Raw genomic sequence first — 21131 nt, 5'->3', positions numbered from 1 at the left:
CCATTGTCCTTGAAAGACAATTACTTGAGTCTATGATGTTATTTTAATGATTTGAAGTTCATAAAAGAATTGGCTTTTATTTCTATTCAAAAGTGAATTCAGTGTCTCCCTTCATTCTCCAGTCTACCTTATCTCAGGAAATGGTACCACCATCAGTATAGACCCTTAGTCAAAACCTGAGAAAGATCGTCTATACCACCTTCACCCTTTCCTCTCCTCATATTCCCTTCCTCACCAAGTCTTGTTGATTTTTCCTTCTAAATATCTCTTGAGTCTATCTCCCTCTGTTTCCACTGTTACCTCAGTAATCCAAGTAACTATCATATTTTTAAAACTTATGAAACTTATGAAATGTAGCACATAAATAATAATACATAGAAAAACCTCATACAGCCTATTGATTTATCACAACGTCAACACAGTGTGTAATCACCATCCAGGTCAAGAATATTATCAACATCCCATAGGCCCCCTCAAACCTGCTTCTAATTATTTCTCCTTCCTTTCCCAAAGATAACCACCACTATCCTGACTTTTAGGGTAATAACTTCCTTTCTTTTATTTTTTTTGCTATTTAAACCTGCACCCCTAAATACAACAATTTGTTTTTGTCTTTTTTTAACTTCATATAATTAGAGAATACAGTACGTATCTTTTTATGTGTGACTTTTGTTCAAAATTCTGTTTGTGAGATTCATCATATTGTTGACTGTAGCTATAGTTCATTCATTTTTGCCACATTATAAGATTTCATTGTATGAACATCCCATAATTTGTTTATCCATTCTATTATTGATGGACATTTAGGCTGTCTCCAGTTTTTAACTATTATAAGAAATACTGCCATCAACATTTTTGTACAAGTCTCTTGGTTTGCATGGCTTGTATTTCTGTGTAGTATATACCCTGGAATGGAATTACTGAGCTTACTGTTTTCCAAAATGGTAGTACCAATTTAGTGTTATTCCTATTAGCACTGTGTGAGAATTTCAGTTGCTCCACATACTTGCCAACATTTGGAATTACTGATCTTTTTCATTTTGACCGTTCTTGTGGATGTGTAGTATATCATTGTGGCCTTAATTTGCATTCCTCGGATTGCTAGTGAAGTGGCAACTTTAATATGTTTAATTGGCCATTTGGATATCCTTTTGGGTAGTGCCTATTTATGTCTCTTGCCTATTTTTACTGTTTTTTTTTCTTATTCTCGTGGGAATTCTTTATATTCTGGCAGGTAAAAGTTCTTTAATGGTTATATGTGTTAGAAATGTCTTGTCCTTTTTGAGTCCCTTAATGTTGTGTTTTGATGAAAAGAAGTTCTTAATATAGCCCAATTTGACAATCTTTTCATTTATATTTTGTGCTTTTCTTGACTGATATAAGAAGGGTTTGCCTACCCTGAGCTCATTAAGACATTTTGCTACAATATTACTAGAAGATTTATTATTTGCTTTTCACACATGGAGTTGATTTTTGTGTACTGTCGTCCCTTGGTATCCGTGAAGAATTGGTTCCAGGACTCCTGAGGATACCAAAATCTGTGGATGCTCAAGTCCCTTAGGTTGGCTCTCCACATCCATGGGTTCTGCATCTGTGGGTTCCACCTACCACGAATTGTAAACATAGTACAGATGGTCCCCAACTTATGGTGGTTTGACTTAACGATTTTTTGACTTCATGATGGTGAGAAAGTGATACACATTCAGTAGAAACTGTACTTGGTTTCTAGAAACCGAAACTTGATCCTTCCCTGGCTTAGTGGTATGCTGTATGATACTCTTTTTTTTTTTTTTTTTTTGTGAGGAAGATCAGCCCTGAGCTAACATCCATGCTAATCCTCCTCTTTTTAGTGAGGAAGACCAGCTCTGAGCTAACATCTATTGCCAATCCTCCTCTTTTTTTTTTCTCCCCAAAGCCCCACTAGATAGTTGTATGTCATAGTTGCACATCCTTCTAGTTGCTGTATGTGGGACACGGCCTCAGCATGGCTGGAGAAGCGGTGCGTCGGTGCGCGCCCGGGATCTGAACCCAGGCCGCCAGTAGCGGAGCGCGTGCACTTAACCACTAAGCCACGGCGCAGTCCCCTGTATGATACTCTTTCATGATGCTGGGCAGCAGCAGCAAGCCACAGCTCCCAGTCAACCACGTGATCTCGAGGGTAAACAACAGCTGCACTTACAACCATTCTTGTTTTCACTTTCAGTGCAGTATTCAAAAAATTACATGAGATATTCAACACTTTATTATAAAATAGGCTTTGTGTTAAGATGATTTTGCCCAACTGTAGACTAATGTAAGTGTTCTGAGCATGTTTAAGGTAGGCTAGGCTAAGCTATGATGTTCCATAGGTTAGATGTATTAAATGCATTTTTGACTTACAATATTTTCAACTTATGATGGGTTTCTCAGGACGGAACCCCTGGGGAAGATATGTACAGATCTGTGGCTGGTTGAATCTGTGGATACGGAATCTGTAGATGTGGAAGGCCGACTGTATGTTGCTTGGGTTTGTGGAAACCCAAATGTCCCAGCACCATTTATTGAGAAGAATGTCCTTTTTTCATTACTCTGCAGTACCACCTTTGTGGTAAATCAAGTGTCTCTATATGGGCAAGTATGTTTCAGGGCTTTCTATTCTATTCCATTGGTTTACTTGTCAGTTCTTATGCCAACACCATGCTGTCTTAGGATAGTATTATAATAAATCTTGACAGCTGGTAGGACAAGTTCTCCCACCTTGTTCTTCTTTAAGAATATCTTGGTTACTCTTGGTCTTCTCATTTCTTTATAAATTTTGAAATCAGCTTGTGAAATTGTGCCCCAAAACAGAAAATTCTTATTAGCATTTTGATTAGGGTTGCATTAACTCTATAGTTCAGATGGGGTTTGGGGATTGATATTTTACAATATTGAGTCTTGCAATCCATCGACATAGTACATCCCTGTTATTTTAATACTGTTTTATAGTTTTATGCATAGAGGTTTTGTATGTCTTTCTGTTAGTTATTCCTGTATAATATTTTATGTTATTGTAGATGATATATTTTTAAGATTTCATTTTCTACAGAGCTGATATTCAGAAATGCAATTGATTTTTGTTTATTAAATCTTACATCTAACAACCTTGCTAAGCTCATTTAACAATTTTAATAAATTGTATGTAGATTATTTTGGATTTTTTACAATCATGTCAGCAAATAATGGCTTTGATGTTAATATAATGATGCCAGGTATCTTTTGATTAAAATTTGCTTGGTATACATAGTTCTGTCTTTTATTTTGATCTTTTTTGTAGCTTTTGTGTTTTAGATACGACCCATGTAAACAATATGGAGTTAGTTTTTTTTTTTTTTAATTTATTTTTCCCCCAAAGCCCCAGTAGATAGTTGTACGTATAGCTGCACATCCTTCTAGTTGCTGTATGTGGGATGCAGCCTCAGCATGGCCGGAGAAGCGGTGCGTCGGTGCGCGCCCGGGATCCGAACCTGGGCCACCAGCAGCAGAGCGCGGGCACTTAACGGCCAAGCCATGGGGCCGGCCCAAGAGTTAGTTTTTTTGAAAATCTAATCTGACAGTCTTTATTTTTTAATTGGAGCATTTAGTTTATTACATTTAATGTAATTATTGATGTATGTGGATTTAAATCTACCCTCTTATTAAATGGTTTCTGTTTGTCTTACTGGCTCAATATTGTTTTTTTTCCTCTCGTTTCCTACCATCTTTGGGATTGATTCTTTTTTTGTGTGAGGAAGATTGGCTCTGAGCTAACATCTGTGCCCATCTTCCTCTATTTTGTGTGTGGGATGCCACCACAGCATGGCTTGATGAGTGGTGCCTAGGTCCGCTGGGATCTGAACTTGCAATCCCCGGGCCGCCATGGTGGAGCATGCGAACTTAACCACTACGCCACCGGGCTGGCCTGGATTGATTCTTTGTTTAATGCACTCCCCTACTCGCCCCACCCCCCCCTTTATTAGGTTGGGAGTTATACATTCTTTTACACTTCTTTTACTGGTTAACCTAGATATTATAGCATGGATTCTTGACTTACCAAAGTCAAATGTTAAATGGTACTTTTACTATTTTGGACAACACAAGGACTTTAACTCCATTTATCCACCTTCCTGAATTACATGTGAGTGTAATTGTATACTTTAATTCTCCAGTTTTCACTCTAGAAGACATTGTTATTCTTATTTTATACAGGCAGTATTCATTTAGATTTACCTATATATTATTACCCACATGTATTGATCATTGCTTTTCTTTCCTTCCTGCATCTGTGACTACTCCTCTGGGATTTTTTTCCTTTTGGCTGAGGAATACTCTCTGATATTTTCTTTTATTGTGAGTTTACTGATGACAAATCCTTTGTGTTTGTTTTTATGGAAAAGTTTTACCTCCATTCTTTTTTTTTTTTTTTTTGTGAGGAAGATCAGCCCTGAGCTAACATCCATGCCAATCCTCCTCTTTTTGCTGAGGAAGACTGGCCCTGGACTAACATCTGTGCCCATCTTCATCCACTTTATATGGGACACCGCCATAGCATGGCCTGACAAATGGTGCATCGGTGCGCGCTCGGGATCCAAACCCGGGCCGCCAGCAGTGGAGCGCGTGCGCTTAACTGCTAGGCCACGGGGCTGGGCTCATTTACCTCCATTCTTGAAGGATGTTTTTGCGGTGTGTAGAATGTTAGATTGGCTGTTATTTTTTTTATTACTTTAAATGTATCATTGCTGTCTTTTGCCTTCCATTGTTTCTGTTGCAAAGTCAAATGTCAGTCTTATTATTGATCCCTTTGAGGAGTAATCTGTCTTCTTTTTATTTGGCTGCTTTTAAGAGTTTTTGCTTGGTATGGTTTTCAGCAATTTTTCTGTCATGTGCCTACACGTGGATTTCTTTTCATTTATCCCATTTGGGGATCATAGTACTTGTTTTATTATCTGTGGCTTGGTACTTGTCATCAGAAAGGTTCTTTGCCATTATTTCTTCAAATTTTGCTTTTATCTCATTCTCTCTCCTCTCCCTTTGGGATTTCAATTACATATATGATAAACCATCTCATTTTATTCTATTACCTTCTCTTCTGAATTTTTCTTCTTTTGTCTCCTTCTGCTTCATTCTGGACCTATCTTCCAGTTCACTAATTCTCTCCTCACCTTGTCTAGTGTACTGTTAAACCTGTCCATTTGTTCTTAATTTCGTTTATTGCTTTTTGTCATTTCTATAATTTCCTTTTTTTAAAGTTCTAGTTTTCTGGTGAAATTCTTAATTTTGCCTTTTATCTCTTTGAACATAATGAGCAGAATTATTTTAAAGTTTGTGTCTGAGAACTCCAATAAATGGAGTCCCTGTGGGTATGTCTTATCATTTTTATTCTTGTTATCTGATCTCCTAGTGTGCCTTATTTCTCGTTGTATTAGTGTATTTCCAAAATTGTTTGTAAAAATAATTTAAGCCTTAGGATGACTTAATGTTCATCCAGAGAGGATTTGTTTCTATCTAGTAATCCAGGAAAATTTTATTCTTATTTCAGGAATTGAGATGATTCAAAGCTGAGTTGCAGTTTCTGCTAAAGTCTATGTATTTTTGTTTCACTCTTACTCATGTGTTGTAACCTTTTAGGGTCCCAATCCAAAGTGATGGGGTTGATTAGGCTGCCCCTGCTTACTCTCCTACCCTCAGTCTTACACTCTAGTCATTGCCTCCCTCGCCTCACCTTGCTGTCAGAAGCACTGCTTACTTTGCATCTCATCCATCCATCCCCTCACTTCTCCCAGTTGGCAGAAGCCTAGAGAAAAAGCAGCCCCAAACTCTAGGTGAACCTTCTTGGGTCTGTGACCTTCCTTGCATGATCCTGGTTCTTTAATTCTTCATTTATCTTTTAGTTTTCTAATACCTTCAAATACACACACACATGTATACACACACGTACACATATATGTGTGCATGTATGTATATATGTTTGTGTATATGCATGTATGTGTGTGTGTGTGCGTGTGCACTCTTTTTTCTTTTTTTGAAATCCATAGTACTTTTGTGGTTTTTCTCAGCAGGAACATTGATCTGAATTATCTAGTCTGCCCTTACCAGAAGTGGGAGTCTTGCCATTGTCTTTTGCTGGACTATTGCAATACAGTAGTCCCCCCTTATCTGCAGGGGATACGTTCCAAGGCCTCCAGTGGAAGCCTGAAACTGTGGATAGTACTGAACCCTGTATATACTGTATTTTTTCCTGTATATGCATATCTATGATAAAATTTAATTTCATTTATAAATTAGGCAATAATATAAAACAATTATAACAACATACTGTAATAAAAGTTATGTGACTGTACTCTCTCTCTCAAAATATCTTATTGTACTTTACTCATCCTTCTTTTTATGATGATGTAAGGTGATAGAATGCCTATGTGATGAGATGAAGTGAGGTGAAGGATGTAGGCATTGTGATGTAGCGTTATTTTCAGACTGTGGTTGACTGTGGATAACTGAAACTGCGGAAAGCAAAATCACAGATAAGGGGGTACTACTGTATACTCTTAATTTGTGTCTCTGTCTGCTTTTCCCCCTTCAATCCAATCATTATATTGAGGCTTGATTGGTATTTCAACAACTCAAATCTGTTCATGTCACCCTCCTGTTTATAGTTCTTCAAAGGGGTTTTATTGGTCTTAGGACAAAGATTATTCATTTGTCTCTTCAACAATGAACAAATATGTATTGAATTCCTGCTGCATGCTAGGCACTATCAGAGGCATTTGCCATAATTCCCCAACAGATGTGGCACCTGCTTGTCTCTTTAGCCTCATCTCATGTCAATCTACATTTTAGCCACATTGCCCTTTTTGTCAGTTCTGGAAACTGTGGTATTCTTTCATGACTCAGAGCATTCATTTGTACTTTCCTGTCTGCCTCAAATTAGATCAGGATCTCTTTGAACATAATATGCAGAATTATTTTAAAGTCCATGTCTGACGTGTTGTAGGTTTTCATAGAACACTACTTTTCCTTTACAATATGACTTTGTAATTGTTCGTTTAGACATTACTTGGTAAATGTGTGCCTTGCCCATTAAACGTTAAGTTCCATGAGGGCAGTGTATCCCCATGGCCTAGTACAGTGGTTCTTAGAAGGGCGCAGGAAATCCTTATTGAACAGATGAATGAATGAGTTATTTACTGACTGAATTAAGGAGGATGCTTGGCTTTTCCTTTTCCTGTACTCCTCCCTTTATTTTTATCAGAATGTACAGAGTGCTTTCTGGGCATTCTGCTAGTCACTTTAGCGGCTCACAGACTGGATGGGGAAACAGACACAATCACAGATAGTTACAGTGCACTGTGGTGAGGGGCACGATAAAAGTTTGCACCAAGTTGTTGGGGGTACAAGAGTAAGGGCATCCATGTCCAGTTCAGGGATCAGAGACAACTTCCTGGGGTTGCTGACACCTGAGGGGCAGAAGGGGGTGGGTGTGGGAGATGGGGAGAGCAATCTAGGCAGAGGTACAATCTGAGCAGAAGTACAGAAGCTTGAAGCAGCATGGCATCACTGGTAGGGAATTGTGGGAGCTGACATAGTGGCCAGTCTTGGCAGGACTTCATAGCATGCTGAGTAGTGCAGACTTTTTTCTGTAGGAAACTGGAAGCTTTTGAAGGGTTGTGTATGTTTGTGTAGAGTTTTAAATTTATACTCTTTTTAAAATCACAACAGTAACATTTATTGTAATAAATTCAAGCAGTACAGAAATGTGTAAAAGAGTGAGACTTGCCTCTGCAAATATAAATTAAGAAAACAAAATACACTCTCCAGAGGTTACTCTGGAGAGACTCACTGTTGACAGTTTTGTATGCATCCTTCTAGAGTTTTAAATATAGAATTTTAGAAGTTTCCATATTCTGGGTTTGCAACTTTTTTCTGCCTGGAATACTGCTTCCCTAAATCTTCCCATGCCTCTCAGTCTCATTCAATTAAGTGTCCACTCAAAGTCATATCCTCGGAGTGGACTTTCCTCACTCTCCTGTCTATAACAGCCTTCCCTTATATTTAACTCCTTATATACTTCATTTTTCTTCAGAATGCTTACCACCTGAAATTATATATTTCCTTTTGCCAGCCTTATCCATTTGAATTTAAGCTCCATGAGAGCAGGAATTGCTTCTGTTTTATTCACCTTTGTATTCCTAGCAGCTAGAACAATGCTTGGCGCATAGTAAGCGCTCCTTGCATGTTTGTTGAATGAATAAATTAATCTGCCTTTTAGATAGAACAAAGTACTTTTATGTGATTTTTCCAAAAAAGTTAACTTTTTATTTTGTAAGTTTATAAACATTCAAAAAAGGAGAGAAAATAATATGAGCCTTCAGGTGGCCCTCATCTACCTTCAACAATTATCAGCATTTTGCCATTCTTTTTTTTTAGACTTTTTTTTTTTTTTTTTTTTTGGTGAGGAAGATCAGCCCTGAGCTAACATCCATGCCAATCCTCCTTCTTTTGCTGAGGAAGACTGGCCCTGGGCTAACATCTGTGCCCATCTTCCTCTACTTTATATGGGACGCCGCCACAGCATGGCCTGACAAGCGGTGCATGGGTGCGCGCGCCCAGGATCCGAACCCGGCCTGCCTGCAGCAGAGCGCGTGTGCTTAACTGGTACACCACAGGGCCGGCCCAGCATTTTGGCATTCTTGTTTGATGCATTCCCCCACTTTCGTGGAGGGGGGCAAATCCCAGGCAGCATATCATTTCACCTATAAATACTTAATTATCTGTGTTTAATAGATAAGGACTTTTATAAGACTTAAAAAATATCTCACTTAACAATAATCCTTCATAGCATCTAATACCTAGTACATGGTCAGTTTTCACTGATAGTCTTACAGATGTCTTTTTACAATTGATTTCTTTGAAGGAGGATTCACACATTGCATTTGGTTATCTCTCCCATTACATCTCTTTTAGTCTGTAACAATCCCCAACCCCCCCTTTTCTTTCCCATGCTATTTATTGTTTAAAAACCAGGCCATTTACCCTGTGGAATTTCCCATATTCTGGGATTGCAGCTGTATCTTCCACGTGTTTTTAATTTGCTCTTTATGGTACCGCTCTGAGTACCATATTCACAGGGGTTCATTTCAGGTTTTTTGTTTTTTTTTTCCGTGAGGAAGATCAGCCCTGAGCTAACATCCGATGCCAATCCTCCTCTTTTTTTGCTGAGGAAGACTGGCCCTGGGCTAACCTCCGTGCCCATCTTCCTCTACTTTATATGGGACGCCGCCACAGCATGGCTTGACAAGCGGTGCGTCAGTGCGTGCCCGGGATCCGAACCTGTGAACCCCAGGCCGCTGAAGCGGAGTGCGCGCACTTAACTGCTGTGCCCCTGGGCCGGCCCCCAGTTCGGGTTTTATTACCCTCCACATGAAAGGACTGATGAAGAAAGGAAGAAGGGCACTAATATTGGACTGCCTTCTGTGTGCCCATTTCTATGCTAGTCGTTTTTCTCTCAATAGACCTTTGAGGTTGTTATTAGCCCCATTTCACAGATGAGGCTTAGAGAGGTTAATTAGCCTGTTCAGGACGTATAACAACTGCATAGTGAGTCTGGGCTTCACACCTAGATCTGGCTAATTTCAAAGTCCTTTCTCTTTCTGCTACACCTCACAGCTTGAGGTTAAGTTCCCAAGAAAGTGACTTTCCCAGAGTTGTATACATGATAAGTGATGTGCCAGGATTTTAGGTTTTCTGATTACTTATCTGTTGCCCCTTCTCCTACTTCAGGCCTCCTCGTTGTGCCTGATTACCTCCTTAGAAATTGTAGGTGAGGGGGTGGGGAGTTGATTATACCTGTAAGGCATGTCATCTTTTGAGCACACATTTAAGTAATTTTGTCTTTGATATAGAAATGTGCTTAGCACTAGCAAGGTACTTTTTTTTTTCCATTTCACATGTATTTATTGAACATCTACTTAATGCCAGATGTTGTGCTACATACTTCAGATATGGTGATGAACAAAAGACATGTTCCTTTTTGTCTTTGGGGGGAGATTCTCACTGTAGCAATGTTGGTGCAAATTAGAGAACACCTCCCAATATCAAAGATAAAAGGGCAAGACTTCTCATTTCTTAGTCTGCCTTGCACCTGAGGCCCAGGCACAAGACCTAGACCTGTCCAATTAGACGCACCTGCCCCAGGCTTCTAATCAGGATCTGGTAATCCAAAAAAGTAGCTAGAGTGAAAGATTCTTTCTGGTGATAGCAGTGGGCTGCAACACCCAATTTCTAGGGGCTCCAAGAGCAGTGATGCTGGCAGCAATGTTGGCTGCCCAGTGCAGGCAGTGTTGGTGGTGCAGGTTGCTGCAACTCGTGTAATGTGACTGCACAGTGGAAGACAGGTATTTTTAATCCCCAAAGCACATTTCTTATTAGAAGTTAATGACATTAGGAAGGCATAAAAAAAATTCCCATTTACTTTGCAGTATTTGGGTGTAAGGTACTGACTGAGAAAAGCTCTCTTCCCTGCAGTATACGAAGTTAATTTTTCAGAAATAAAGGTTTAGAATACTTGGATCCTTGAATCCCTTTTGAGAAGTTAGTTTCCCATGTTTTTGTTTGTTGTTTAGCTGAGAGTAGAGCATCAAGGTAACAATAGCTTCTTTTGTTCCAGGAGAATGATCCATCTGTGAGACTGAAAATTGCATCGTTGTTGGGTTTATTGTCAAAGACTGCAGGATTTTCACCAGACTGTATTATGGATGATGCCATTAACATCCTGCAGAATGAAAGTAAGTTGAAATTTAAAAGTTGTCTATCAGAGCAGAAATCTTTAGTTCCTTTTCTATGGAATTTAGACAAAATTTTGTTGTTGGTTGTTATTGAAAAGGAATTTGAGGATGATTCAGTAAAACCATACCATGTACATATATTTGCATTAGAGTTAAAATACAGTTCTGTCTCTTCATAGCTATCATTTATTGACCTCTACCAAGTGTCATATACTTAGGGTAGTTTACATGTGATATAAGATAGATATTATTGTCCTTATTTTATAGGTGGGGAAACTGAAGCTCAGAGAAGTTAACTGACTTGTTCAAGGTTACATAGTATGTGACAGAGTTGATGTTTTGTGGACTGTGCCACACTCCCTCAGAAACCACGAGAGGTGCTGTCCTTATCACGTGGTCCCTCACAATTTAGTTCCTATAAGAGTGATATCTCCCAGGTCTTTCGTGTTGTTGCCTTTTCTATTTGTTCCTTTTTTTTTTAATTTAAAAATTTTTTTTTTTTTTTTTGTGAGGAGATCAGCCCTGTGCTAACATCTGCCAATCCTCCTCTTTTTTTGCTGAGGAAGACTGGCCCCAGGCTAACATCCATGCCCATCTTCCTCCACTTTATATGGGACGCCGCCACAGCATGGCTTGCCAAGCAGTGCGTCGGTGTGCACCCGGGATCCGAACTGGCGACCCCTGGGCCGCTGCAGCGGAGTGCACGCACTTAACCGCTTGCGCCACTGGGCTGGCCTCTCTTTGTTCCTTTTTGATGCTCGCTAAAATTATTCTCAGCATTTAGGTGAAATGGAAAATCACTTCACCTTTTTAATTTTTTGAATATTTGGTTTTATTTATGTGCAAGATTCTGTTATAGAGTTAATACCTCAATTGGCTTAATATTTATTTATTTATTTTATTTATTATTTTTTTTGTGAGGAAGATCGGTCCTGAGCTAACATCTGCCAATCCTCCTCTTTTTGCTGAGGAAGACTGGCTCTGGGCTAACATTCATGCCCATCTTCCCCCACTTTATATGGGACGCTGCCACAGCATGGCTTGCCAAGTGGTGAGTCGGTGTATGCCCGGGATCTGAACCAGCGAACCTCGGGCCGCCGCAGAGGAGCGTGCGCACTTAACCGCTTGTGCCACCTGGCCGGCCCCTAAATAAGATTACTTTAAAGAGAGTCTTAGTAATGGTAGAAGGAAATTAGTGTCATGTGACATCAATAGATAGTAACTGCAATTTTTATGTATATTAAAATATGTACATGGTTATTAATCTAAAAATAATTATCTGAATGCCACCTAAAATCCTCTTGTATACCACCAGCATTATAAGAACCATATTTTGGAACAAAGAAGAGAATTTAGACAAAGAAGAGAATCTGGCTAAGATGATTGATATTGATTTATTTGGATTTGGCTCTTTGCCCATTTATTAAACATTCATTCAGCATATAATGAGTCATGCTAGATTCTGAGAATACAAAGGTGAATAAAATACAGTCCTTGCCCTCAAGAATCTTTCAGTCTCCTGGTTTAGTCTGATATGAAAATAAGTGTAGTAAAGTGTTATAGCTAATGTGGAGGTGCAGTGGAAGCACGCAGGGGAACATGGTCAGTTCTTCTTGGGGAAGAGGGAAGAGCTCCGTACAGGAGGTGACACTTCAAGATTAGTAGGTGTTGCCTGGGGAGTGAGGTTGAGAATGGAGTTAGGTGTGGGCGAAGGCATTGTAGGTAGGGCAGTTGGCTTGAACAAAGAGAGGGGGACATGAAATCATAAGTAATTGGAAAAAAGTGTGCTAGAGGGGACTTGAAAGAGATGAGGTTAGAAAGGTAGGCAGGGCTAGACATCATGGAGGGGCTGTTATGAATGTATGCATGCCCTGCTGAAGAATTTGCACTTCATCTTGAAGGCAATGAAAAGCCCTTAAATGAGTCAAGCATTAAACATTTTTGGATCACTATTCCCAGTCCTATGGAGGACTCAAATTTTTAGACATGATCCCTTTAGGAACTTAGCTTTTAGTTGAGAGGAATCAAGGATCAAATAGTAGAACGTAGCTGACAAAAATCTACGTTTTTCTGGGGCCGGCCTGGTGGCGCAAGCGGTTAAGTGCGTGCTCTCCGCTGCGGTGGCCCGGGGTTCGCCGGTTCGGATCCTGGGCATGCACCAACGTGCTGCTTGTCGAGCCATGCTGTGGTGGCGTCCCCTATCAAGTAGCGGAAGATGGGCACAGATGTTAGCTCAAGGCCAGTCTTCCTCAGCAAAAAGACACAGAGGAGTATTGGTATCAGATGTTAGCTAAGGGCTGATCTTCCTCACCAAAAAAAAAAAACCTACATTTTTCGGGGCCGGCCAGTGGCGTAGCGGTGAAGTGCGTGTGCTCTGCTGCGGCAGCCCAAAGGTTCGCAGGTTCAGATCCTGGGTGCACACCGACGCACCGCTTTTCAAACCATGCTGTGGCGGCATCCCATATAAAGTAGAGGAAGATGGGCACGGATGTTAGCCCAGGGCCAGTCTTCCTCAGCAAAAAGAGGAGGATTGGCATCGGATGTCAGCTCAGGGCTGATCTTCCTCACAAAAAAAAAACCAAAAACTACATTTTTTACCCAAGTAAATTTAGTTTCTATAGTGGTCTCCTTTTGAAATTCTACAACCCAACTTGCCATTTTCCTTTCTAGAGTCTCATCAAGTCCTAGCTCAGCTGTTGGACACTTTACTTGCAATTGGCACTAAACTCCCAGAGAATCAAGCTATCCAGATGCGATTAGTTGATGTAGCATGCAAGGTAAGAGTATAATGGTTAGACACACGGTTACTTCTTTCTGGAACAGTTTCTCATTATCTAGAGAGATGATATGAGCTGTGGGATCTGCTTAGCTCCATCTAAATCTGTAACTGAGAATTGCTAAGGACTCTTAATGGTTTGAAGAGCTGCCTCATTTTTTTGTTTCTTGATGTTGGATTAGGAACAAAGTTGAGTATGTACAAATGCACTTCCTCATCCTCCCAAAAGAAATAAAAATAATTATAGTAGCTACCATGTATACTGTGCCATATTAGGCACTCTTCTAATTATGGTACTTTGTATCCAGTTGTTCATTTGTTTTTCATAGTCCTTTAGGTAAGTACTGTTATCCTTGTTTTACAGAAGTGGTAATTGAGATTTAGGGAGTTAACTTTGCCCAAGTTTTCATGCTTAGGAAGTTGCAGAATCAGGACATAAACTCTGGTTTCTCTGATTCCACTGCCCATGTTTTTTCTTTTATTATGCTTTGTTGCTTCAATAAACAGACCAAAGAAGTGTTTGGGAAAATTTTTTTTAAGTTTCTTTTTTTTTTCCGATGAGGAAGACAGTCCTGAGCTAAGATCCACTGTAGATCCTCCTCTTTTTTGCTGAGGAAGATGGCCCTAGGCTAACATGCGTGCCCACTTTCCTCAGCTTTATATGGGACACCGCCACAGCATGGCTTGACAAGTGGTGCGTCGGGGCGCACCTGGGATCCGAACCTGCGAACCCCGGGCCGCCAAAGCGGAGCGGTCACACTTAACTGCTGTGCCGCCGGGCCGGCCCCTAAGTTTATTTTTTCTGATTATGAAGGAAATACATGTACATTAGCTGTGCCTTTTGATTTAATTTGGAGCTTTTAATTAGCTACCTTTTGTGCATAATAACAGTGGCTCCTAAACCTTGTAGAATTGTTTTACTTTTTGACAAATTTATTTTGAGAATATAAGAAGACAAGTATGTTTGAATTGTGGAAGAGTATTATATTCATGGATTAGAAAGCTATTTTTGAGCCCCAGGAACAAGTGTTTCGTTTGTCTTAATAAACAACAACAACAACAACAAACAAACCCCAAGCACTTTGACAAGTACAGTATTAAAAGCCTAAGTGGAAAAAACTAGGGATTGTGTGTTTGGGAGGGTAAGTATATCTCCCATGTGAAAAAAAATATATATCTGTGAGGTTGTGTTTATGAGAGAGGCATATACTTTCACCTAAGTAGATTGTTACTTGAAGTAACAGTTTCTTAAATTTCTTAAATTTGATGTATTGCTTTTGTTTTTTTTTCTGTACACAGATTGCTATTTTTTTAAACACATAGCTGTAATCATATTCTATATACAATTTTGCTTTTTCACTAACATCTTAGAAATATATTCCTTATATTGTAAATGTTTTATAAAGATTTTTAATGGATGCATAATATTTCATCCAATAATTAAACCATTCTCCTATTATTGGACATTTATGTTGTAACCATGTTTTAAATTGTAAATAGTACTGCAGTGAATGTTGTTAGTCTAATATTTTTTGTATTTAGGGTTATTTCCTAAACATAGATTGTCGTAAGTAGAATTATTAAAAGCATTTAGAGTTAAAAGCATTTAGAGTTTTTTTTAAGGCTGTTGACACTTTTTGCCAAATTATATTCCAAAGTGTTCCAGTTTATATGCCCACCAATGTTCTAGCGTTGGATATTATTGTTAAAAAACAGAAGATAAACCTGTTAATTTGGTAGGAGGAAAATGGTTTTTCATTAAAAATTTCCTTTTTAAAAGATTACTAGTGAGGCTTCATATTTGATCTTCATTTGTATTTCCTTTCTTGAGAGTGAACTTTTTGTGTTCTTTCCCGGTTTCTCGTATGGGGTTTTGGTGTGTTTCTTTCCCGTTTGTAGAGGTTCTAATAGGGTAAACATTTGATCCATTTGGAAATGGGAGATCTGTTGGAATCTTTTGCAGGCTCAAGTAAATAAAGACTATCTATGATTCATAGCTATAGTTATTATTTCTATTACCTGATGTCATTTTGTCTGTGATTTCGTCATACATTGTGCCCTGAGATGTGATTCACATACAATAACATTTATCCTTTTGATAGAATAGTACAAATTAGGGGCCGGCCCCATGGCTTAGCAGTTAAGTGCGCGCGCTCCGCTGCTGGTGTCCCGGGTTCGGATCCTGGGCGCGCACCAACGCACCACTTCTCTGGCCATGCTGAGGCCGCGTCCCACGTGCAGCAACTGGAAGGATGTGCAGCTATGACATACAACTGTCTACTGGGGCTTTGGGGGAAAAAATAAAATTATAAAAAAAAAAAGAATTGTACAAAGTATGTTCTCCAATCACAATGGAATGAAATTAGAAATCAGTAACAGAAAGAAATTTGGGAAACCACAAATATGTGGAAATTAAACCACATACTCCTATATAACCAGTGAGTCAAAGAAGATATCAAAACAGGAAATTAGAAAATACTTTGAGATGAATGAAATTGAAGACTTGACATATCAAAACTTATAGGATGCAGCAAAAGTGTGCTTCGAGGGAAACTTATAGCTATAAGTGCCTATAGTGAAAAAGAAGAAAGATCTCAAATCAGTAACCTAACTTTCCATCTTAAGACACTGGAACAAGAAGAGCACACTAAATATAAAGCATGCAGAAGGAAGGAAACAAGAAAGATTAGAGCAGAAATTAATGAAATAGAGATAGAAAAATCGAGAACATCAATGAAACCAAAAGCTTGTTCTTTGTAAAGATCAACAAAATTGACAAACCTTTAGTTATATTGACCAGGAAAAAAAGAGAGAAGACTCCAGTTACCTGAAACAGAAATGAAAAAGAGGACATTACTACCAACCTGACAGAAAGAAAAAGGATTATAAAAGAATAGTAAGAACAATTGTATGCCAATAAATTAGGTAACTTATATGAAATGGACAACTTCCTACAAAGACCCCCAGCTACCAAACTGAATCTAGAAGTAGACAATCTGAATAGACCTATAACAGTCAAAGAAATTGAATTAGTAATGAAAAAAAGAAAACTAAAATCTACCCATAAAGAAAAGCTCAGGCCCAGATGGCTTCAAATCAAACATTTAAATAAGAATTAATAGCAATTCTTTATAAAATTTCCCCAAAAATAGATAAGGAGGGAACCCTTCCCAACTCATTCTATGAGGCCAGTATAACCCTAATACCCAAACCAGACAAAGACATCACAAGAAAAGCAAACTATAGATCAATGTCTCTTATGAATATGGATGCAAAAATCCTTAACAAAATACTCGCAAATCAAATCCAGCAATATGTAAATAGGATTTTACAACATGATCAAGTGGGATTTATCCCAGAAATGCAAGGTTGGTTCAACATCTGAAAATAATATGGTACACCATAAAAATAGAATGAAGGACAAAAACCATGTGATCATCTCAATAGATGAGGAAAAAGCATTTGAAAAATTCCAACACTATTTCATTAAAAAAACCTGGGAATAGAATGGAACTTCCTCAGCCTGATAAAGGGCATCTGTGAAAAACTGACAGCTAACATCTTACTAATAGTGAAAGACTAGATGCTTCCCCACATACGATCGGGAACAAAACAAGTATATCCTTGTTTCCCTCTCCACTTGATTCAACATTGGAGGTTCTGGAGGTTCTAGCCAGTGCAATTAGGCAAAAAAAAAAAAAAAAAAAGAAAGAAAGAAAGAAAAGGCATCCATAGTGGAAAGGAAGAAGTAAAACTATCCCTGTCTATTCACATAACATGACTTTATATATAAGAAATCTTAAGGAATTCACTGAAAAACTATTAGAAGTAATAAACGAGTTCAGCAAGATTGCAGGGTACAGTATCAATATACAGCCATACCTCATTTTATTGCACTTCGCAGATATTGCATTGTTTTACAAATGGAAGGTTTGTGGCAACCCTGCATTGAGTAAGTCTGTCGGCACCATTTTTCCAACAGCATTTGCTCACTTTGTGTCTCTCTGTCACATTTTGGTAATTCTCGTAATATTTCCAACTTTTTCATTATTATTATGTTTGTTATGGTGATCTGTGATCAGTGATCTTTGATATAACTACTGTAATTGTTGTGGGGTGCCACGAACTGCACCCATATAAGATGGCAAACTTAATGGATATATGTTGTGTGTGTTCTGACTGTTCCACAGACCAGCCGTTCCTCCATCTCTCTCCCTTTCCTCGGGCCTCCCTATTCCCTAAGACACAACAGTACTGAAATTAGGCCAATAATAACCATACAGTGGCCTCTAAGTGTTCGAGTGAAAGGAAGAGTTGCATGTCTCTCACTTTAAATCAAAAGCTAGAAATTTAATCTTAGCAAGGAAGGCATGTCAAAAGCTGAGATAGGCTGAATGGCAGCTAGGTCTCGTGTGTCAAACAATTAGCCAAGTTATGAATGCAAAGGAAAAGTTCTTGAAGGAAATTAAAAATGCTACTCCAGAGGCCGGCCCGGTGGCATAGCAGTTAAGTGTGCGGGCTCCGCTTCCGCGGCCTGGGGTTCGAGGGTTCGGATCCCGGGCGTGCACCGACGCACCGCTTGTCAAACCATGTTGTGGCAGCGTCCCATATAAAGTAGAGGAAGATGGGCACGGATGTTAGCCCAGGGCCAATCTTCCTCAGCAAAAAGAGGAGGATTGGCATCGGGTGTTAGCTCAGGGCTAATCTTCCTCACACACACACACAAAAAAAGGTGTTATTCCAGTGAACACACGAATGATAAGTGAAACAGCCTTATTGCTGATATGGTGCAAGTTTTAGTGGTCAGGATAGAAGATCAAACCAGCCACAACATTCTCTTAAGCCAAAGCCTAATCCAGAGCAAAGCCCTAACTCTCTTCGATTCTATGAAGGCTGAGAGAGGTGGGGAAGCTACAGAAGAAAAGTTTGAAGCTAGCAGAGGTTGGTTTGTGAGGTTTAAGTAGAGAAGCTGTTTCCATTACATAAAAGTGCAAGGTGAAATAGCAAGTGCTGATGTTCAAGCTGCAAGTTATCCAGAAGATCTAGCTAAGATAAGTAATGAGGGTGACTACACTAAACAGATTTTCAGTGTAGACAGAACAGCCTTATATTGGAAGAAGATGCCATCTAAGACTTTCGTAGTTAGAGGAGAAGTCAGTACCTGGCTTCAAAGCATCAAAAGACAGGTGGACTCTCTTGTTAGGGGCGAATGCAGCTGGTGACTTTAGGTGGAAGCCAGTACTCATTTACCATTCTGAAGATCATAGGGCCCTTAAGAATTATGCTAAATCTACTCCGCCTGTGCTCTATAAACGGAACAATAAAGCCTGGATGGCAGCACATTTGTTTACAACATGGTTTATGGAATATTTTAAGCCCACTGTCGAGACCTACTGCTCAGAAAAAAAGATTCCTTTCAAAATATGACTGCTCATTGACAATGCACTTGGTCACCCAAGAGCTCTGATGGAGATGTACAATGAGATTAATGTTATTGTCATGCCTGCTAACACAGCATCCATTCTGCAGCCCATGGATCAAGGCGTAATTTCAACTTTTAAGTCTTATTATTTGAGAAATATATTTCAGGGCCGGCCCAGTGGCGTAGCGGTTAAGTGTGCGTGCTCCACTACAGCGGCCCGGGGTTCGGATCCCGGGCGCGCACTGATGCACCACTTGTCAGGCCATGCTGTGGCAGCGCCCCATATAAAGTGGAGGAAGATGGGCACGGATGTTAGCCCAGGGCCAGTCTTCCTCAGCAAAAAGAGGAGGATTGGCAGATGTTAGCTCAGGGCCGATCTTCCTCACACAAAAAAATAAATAAATAAGAAATATATTTCATAAAGCTATAGCTGCCATAGATAGTGATTCTTCTGATGGATCTGGGCAAAGTAAATTGAAAACCTTCTGGAAAGGATTCACCATTCTAGATGCCATTAAGAACATTTGTGATTCATGGGAATAGGTCAAAATATCAACATTAACCAGAATTTGGAAGAAGTTGATGCCAGCCCTCATGGGTGACTTTGAGGGGTTCAAGACTTCAGTGAAGAAAGTAACTGCAGACATGTTGGAAATAGTGAGTGAACTAGAATTAGAAATGCAGTCTGAAGATGTGCCTTATTGCTGCAATCTCATGATAAAACTTTAACAGATGAGGAGTTGCTTCTTATGGATGAGCAAAGCAAGTGGTTTCTTGAGGTGGAATCTACTCCTGGTGAAGAAGCTGTGAAGATTGTTGAAATGACAACAATGGATTTAGAATGTTACATAATCTTAGTTGATAAAGCAGCAGCCGAGTTTGAGAGGATTGACCCCAAGTTTTAAAGAAGTTCTACTGTGGGTAAAATGCTCTCAAACAGCATGACATGCTACAGAGAAGTGGCTTGTGAAAGGAAGAGTCAATCAATGTGGCAGACTTCATTGTTGCCTTATTTTAAGAAATTGCCACAGCCACCCCAGCCTTCTACAACCACCACCCTGATCAGTTGACAGCCATCAACATCGAGGCAAGACCCTCCGCCAGCAAGATTACGACTCGCTGAAGGCTCAGATGATGGTTAGCATTTTTTAGCAATGAAGTATTTTTTAATTAAGGTATGTACATTGTTTTTTAAGACATAATTCTATTGAACACTTAATAGACTAAAATATAGTGTAAACATAACTTTTATATGCATTGAGACACCAAAAAATTCATGTGACTCATTTTATTGTGATATTCACTTTGTTGTGGTAGTCTGGAACCAAACCCACAGTATCTCCAATGTATACCTATACAAAAAAACCAGTTGTATTTCTGTATACTTGCAATGAGCAATATGAAAATGAAATTAAGAAAACATTCCACCTACAATAACATCAAAAATAATAAAATACTAATAAATTTAAATGAAGTACAGAACTTATACTTTCAAAGGAATTTCAGAGGGAACCAAAATAGCCAAAACAGTCTTGAAAAAGAACAACAAAGTGATAAGATTTACACTTGTCAGTTTCAAAACTTACTACAAAGGACCAGTAATCAAGACAGTGTGGTACTGCATAAAGATAGATATAAAGATCAATAGAATAGAATTGAGAGTCCAAAAATATACCCATGATTTGGTCAACTGGTTTTTGACAAGGGTACCAGTGCCATTCAATGGAGAAAGAATAGTCTGTTTAACACATGGTGCTGGGACAACTGGATATCCTCATGCAAAAGAATGAATTTGGAAACTTAAACTAACACCATATGCAAAAATTAACTCAAAATGAATCAAAGACTAAATATGTGAGCTAAAACTATAAACCTCTTAGAAGAAAACATAGTGGCAAATTTTCATGACCTTGGGTTTGGATTTAGATTATTAGATATGACAAGAACACAAGTAATAAAAGACAAAATAGATAAATTGGATTTCATCAAAATTGAAAACTTATGGTTGAAAGGACACCATTAAGAAAGTGAAAAGACAACCCACAGAATGAGAAAAAATATTTGCAAGTTTTATGTCTAATGATAGACTTGTATCTAGACTGTATAAAGAACTCTGACAACCCAATAGTGAAAATACAAATAACTCGATTAAAAC

The 21131-nt window shown here is 39.0% G+C and overlaps 1 protein-coding gene across 1 annotated transcript in view; it reads left to right on the top strand.

Moving 5' to 3' along the window:
- Positions 1-21131, top strand: part of INTS4 (integrator complex subunit 4) — a 118782-nt gene that overhangs the window by 12055 nt on the left and 85596 nt on the right. The window contains exons 3-4 of the mRNA XM_004434036.3: positions 10661-10778; positions 13449-13555. Coding sequence (XP_004434093.2) covers positions 10661-10778; positions 13449-13555 — 225 coding nt within the window. The remainder of the gene's footprint in view (positions 1-10660; positions 10779-13448; positions 13556-21131) is intronic.

The sequence above is a fragment of the Ceratotherium simum genome, chromosome 7, assembly GCF_057802395.1.
Source record: "Ceratotherium simum simum isolate JZ-2026a chromosome 7, ASM5780239v1, whole genome shotgun sequence".
NCBI classification, from domain to species: domain Eukaryota; kingdom Metazoa; phylum Chordata; class Mammalia; order Perissodactyla; family Rhinocerotidae; genus Ceratotherium; species Ceratotherium simum.
The sequence above is the reverse complement of the archived record's forward strand: the minus strand, read 5'-3'. Positions and strand labels throughout refer to the sequence as shown.